At 36.6% G+C, this 5,000-nt stretch overlaps 1 protein-coding gene across 9 annotated transcripts in view; it reads right to left on the bottom strand.

Annotated features, from left to right (window-relative positions):
• adgrl2a (adhesion G protein-coupled receptor L2a) overlaps positions 1–5,000 on the bottom strand; it is a 252,691-nt gene that overhangs the window by 51,647 nt on the left and 196,044 nt on the right. For all 9 annotated transcript variants that reach the window (XM_062028640.1, XM_062028632.1, XM_062028634.1 and 6 more), the window contains 2 exons: positions 3,537–3,736; positions 1–26 (listed from right to left, as the gene is read on the bottom strand). The exon at positions 1–26 is cut by the window's left edge and continues 148 nt beyond it. In XM_062028640.1, coding sequence (XP_061884624.1) covers positions 1–26; positions 3,537–3,736 — 226 coding nt within the window. The remainder of the gene's footprint in view (positions 27–3,536; positions 3,737–5,000) is intronic.

Here is a 5,000-nt window from a genome sequence, read left to right as displayed (position 1 = left end):
CAGTTGGAGTTGAAGTAGTGCTCCATCTGCAACATAACAAGAGATAGCAACATTTACCCCCCGCCTGCACACCCATTATCACTCTTCCTTTCTCAGACAGCCAATCACACGCAGCCTTCAATCACAGCAATAAGCCACGCCCACAACCAATGAAAGCTCAGGAAGTGCAAAGTAATTGCTGCTACTAATCTAGCAGCTCATTTCCTTCACAATAAAAGAACCATTTATATCCCCGTCTTGATTAAAGAAATACTTAAAAAGAATCATTTATATCCCCGACTTGATTAAATAAATACTTAAAAAGAATCATTTATATCCCCCACTTGATTAAATAAATACTTAAAAAGAATCATTTATTTCCCCGACTTGATTCAAGAATTACTTTTCATTAACAATTCACTTCAAGTCTTTTATCTGATGCACAGCCACTTCAAGTACAGACAACTACATCCATTTTATACTGCTTGTCCCTTTCGGGGTCGCATCCAAATCTTACTCAAAACAGGCCCTTAAACTACGGCCCGCCAGCGTCCAAGATCTAGTCCCTGGTACGCCCTAAGTTAAGTCCCTGGTTTGCTCTGAGTTAAGTCTCTGGTACGCCCCGATTTAAGTCCCTGGTACACCCTGAGTTAAGTCCCTGGTATGCCCCAATTTAAGTCCCTGGTACGCCCAGAGTTAAGTCCCTGGTATGCCCCGAGTTAAGTCCCTGGTACTCCCCGATTTAAGTCCCTGGTACACCCTGAGTTAAGTCCCTGGTACATCCTGAGTTAAGTCCCTGGTACGCCCCGAGTTAAGTCCCTGGTACATCCTGAGTTAAGTCCCTGGTACGCCCCAAGTTAAGTCAGTGGTACATCCTGAGTTAAAGGCCTACTGAAATGAATTTTTTTTATTTAAACGGGAATAGCAGATCCATTCTATGTGTCATACTTGATCATTTCGCTATATTGCCATATTTTTGCTGAAAGGATTTAGTAGAGAAAATCGACGATAAAGTTCGCAACTTTTGCTCGCTGATAAAAAAAAGCCTTGCCTGTAGCGGAAGTAGCGTGACGTCACAGGAGCTAGTATTCCTCACAATTCCCCGTTGTTTACACCAGCAGCGAGAGAGATTCGGAGCGAGAAAGCGACGATTACCCCATTAATTTGAGCGAGGATGAAAGATTTGTGGATGAGGAATGTGAGAGTGAAGAACTAGAGAGGCACTGCAGGGTGTATCTTTTTTCGCTCTGACCGTAACTTAGGTACAAGCTGGCTCATTGGATTCCACACTCTCTCCTTTTTCTATTGTGGATCACGGATTTGTATTTTAAACCACCTGGGATACTATATCCTCTTGAAAATGAGAGTCGAGCACGCAAAATGGACATTCACAGTGACTTTTATCTCCAAGACAATACATCGGTGACACACTTAGCTACTGAGCTAACGTGCTAGCATCGTTGTCAAATGAAGATAGAAACAAAATAAATAAATCCCTGACTGGAAGGACAGACAGAAGATCAACAATACTATTAAACCATGTACATGTAACTACACGGTTAAAAATTCTCAGCCTGGTAAGGCTTAACAATGCTGTTGCTAAAGACGCTAAGGCTAATTTAGCAACTTAGCAACCGGACCTCACAGAACTATGCTAAAAACATTAGCGCTCCACCTACGCCAGCCAGCCCTCATCTTCCCATCAACACCCGTGCTCACCTGCGTTCCAGCGATCGATGGCGCGACGAAGAACTTCATCCGTGGGTTTGGCGGCAAGCATCGGCTAGGTGTCTGCTATCATGGTAAGTAGTCCTTGTTGTGTTGCTGTAAGTATTGTACTTAGCCGCTAAGACACCGATCCATCCCACCTACAACGTTCTTCTTTGCAGCCTCCATTGTTCATTAAACAAATTGCAAAAGATTCACCAACACAGATGTCCACAATACTGTGGAATTTTGTCGAAGAAAACAAGAGGCTTTTGTATCGGGTCGATGGGATACAACCACTTCCGTGGATTTTGTGACGTCACGCGCATAAATCATATCCAAAGGAGTTTTTCAGTGTGGCGGGAATTTTAAAATGTCACTTTATAAGTTAACCCGGCCGTATTGGCATGTGTTGCAATGTTAAGATTTCATCATTGATATATAAACTATCAGACTGCGTGGTTGGTAGTAGTGGCTTTCAGTAGGCCTTTAAGTCCCTGGTACGCCCCAAGTTAAGTCCCTGGTACGCCCCGAGTTAAGTCCCTGGTACGCCCCGAGTTAAGTCCCTGGTACGCCCCGAGTTAAGTCTTCTGGAGGAAAGTTCTGTGGTCACATGTTCAGTAGAGCCATAATAAATTCATAAAAGAAGCAAACGTCATGAATGTTTTTTGTGAGCAACAAGTATGTGCTCCAATCACTACATCACAACAAAATAAGAGTTGTAGAAATGATTGGAAACTCAAGACAGCCATGACATCATGTTCTTTACAAGTCTATGTCAACTTTCGACCACCACTGTGTATATATATATATATATATATATATATATATATATATATATATATATATATATATATATATATATATATATATATAAGGTTTCTGTTGTTCATCCGTTATACATTGCTCAATACCGGGGTAGAGCGGAATATACATTAGGTCAGGAAAAAAGACAGAGGCTATATCATCCCTACAAGCCTGTTTCGCAGAGCAGGGAAACCTGCGAAACAGGCTTGTAGGGATGATATAGCCTCTGTGTTTTTTCCTGACCTAACGTATAAATATATATTATTTTATTTCTATATAGTCTCATACTCGGGTCAATGTGTTCCATTTGAAACCTTTTTTAAAAACTTTCTTTCGGTTTGGACATGTTTTTTTGTTTGTTTATTCATTCATCAAAAATTCCTAGTTTGTGAACCCGTTCTCAAACAATGGCAATAAAACTATTCTGATCAATATGTCAGAAGCCATTTCATTGGTCCGCCTCTTCCTCCAATAGTCGTTGGTATTTTCCCTCCAATTATGCTGAGGGCGGAAGTAGTCAGCAGTCACGCCCAAATATGGTCGCGCCATCATCAGAGACCGACCAGTAAAAAGGCTTCTACTAAATCGTTCAGAGGAGGCCCCGCCCACAAGATTGAAGTTGAGTCGTAACAAAATCATTTTTAACCAAAACCTTAAACCAAAGTATTGACAAAAATATATTTAAGATTGATTTAAATCATGCTAGTAAGTAATTTACTGCAAGTAATCGTTATTAATGCAAATTTAGAAATTGCTGAGGGCGGAAGTAGTTAGCAGTCACGCCCATATATGGTCGCGTCATCATTAGAGAATGACCAGTAAAAAGGCTTCTAATAAATCATTCAGAGGAGGCCCCGCCCACAAGATTGAAGTTGAGTCGTAACAAAATAATTTTTAACCAAAACCTTTTTTTATAAAATATCTATCCATCCATTTCCTACCGCTTGTCCCTTTTTTGGGGTGGCGGGGGGTGCTGGAGCCTATCTCGATGAAATGAAATCTTTGTTTTGGTGGCTTTAAAAGGCAGAAAAGTTTGCACTCACGTCGATGTGTTCCAGCGTGAAAAGGACCGGCTCGTTGATGAAGACCCGACTGGATTCTTTGTTGATGGAAGCGGCGATGACGTCCGAGTTGACCGACACGTTACGAGCGGACACCTCGCCCTCCGTCTGGAAGGTGGCGTTTTCTGTGCTGAGGAACTGGCCCAAGTTCTTGTAGAGCACAAACACCAACTTGGCAACGCCTGCACACACACAGGTGACATCATCATCATCATCATCATCATCAATAAAATAGTCCGACAATAATAGTTGTTAGCCAATTATTATAATTGACATAGTTATGATGATTGATATTATGATGATATTTCAATGTCGCAGTATTATAACACATCATTATCTGAAACAGTAATACTAATAATAATAACATTGATTATTAATGGATTATTTTTGATTATTCAATGATCATAATTACCATTATTGTAAATTATCATTATTATAATTGTATTATTAATGTTATTACACATCAATAAGAATATAATTGCATTAACAATATTATTACTATAACTAATAACACTGTCAAAAATAATAATAACTATTCATTATTATTAATGTATATAATTATTAATGTAATTAAACTTTTTAATCAGTCATACAAAGAATATGAACGTGCAATAATGTTAATATTCACTAAGGTAACTATAATAATAATAAATATAAAACAAATATAATAACATTATTATTATTATTATTACACATCGTTAATGTTATTGATTAACGATAATATTAGTATTATTACTAATAACACTGACAATAATAATAATTAGTATTAATTATTATTAATGTGGTTAAACATTGTAATCATTTATACAAAGAATGAGAATGTGTAATAATGTTAATATATAATAAGGTTACTATATGATCATTTTATGAATAAATAATACTATAAAAAACTACAATAAATATAAAGCAAATATAATAAGAATAAAATATTATTATTATCACACATCATTAATAATGTTGATGACAAAAACAACAATATAAGTACTATAACTAATAACACTGGCAAACATAATAATAATCATTGTAATTATTATTATAAAATTATTAATGTGATTAAACATTGTAATCATTTATACAATGAATAAGAATGTGTAATAATGTTAATATATATACTATGGTAACTATACTAATAATACATATACAACAAATATAATTACATTAATATTATTATTATACATTGTTAATGTTATTGATTACATTAACAATAATATTAGTACTATTACTAATAACACTGACAACAATAATAATTATGAATCATGCTTATGCATACTCATGATAGTTTTAGTACAGTACCAAGTAGTACTTCCCACGAGTACTGATGATAGTTTTAGTACAGTACCAAGTACTACGACTACAGTACAAAGTACTATGACTACAGTATGAAGTACTACGACTACAGTACTACGACTACTTTATGAAGTACTACGACTACAGCACAAATTAGTA

This window comes from Entelurus aequoreus, linkage group LG19 (genome assembly GCF_033978785.1).
Source record: "Entelurus aequoreus isolate RoL-2023_Sb linkage group LG19, RoL_Eaeq_v1.1, whole genome shotgun sequence".
Taxonomy (NCBI): domain Eukaryota; kingdom Metazoa; phylum Chordata; class Actinopteri; order Syngnathiformes; family Syngnathidae; genus Entelurus; species Entelurus aequoreus.
Note: the sequence above shows the minus strand (reverse complement) of the source record. Positions and strands in the feature narration are given on the sequence as shown.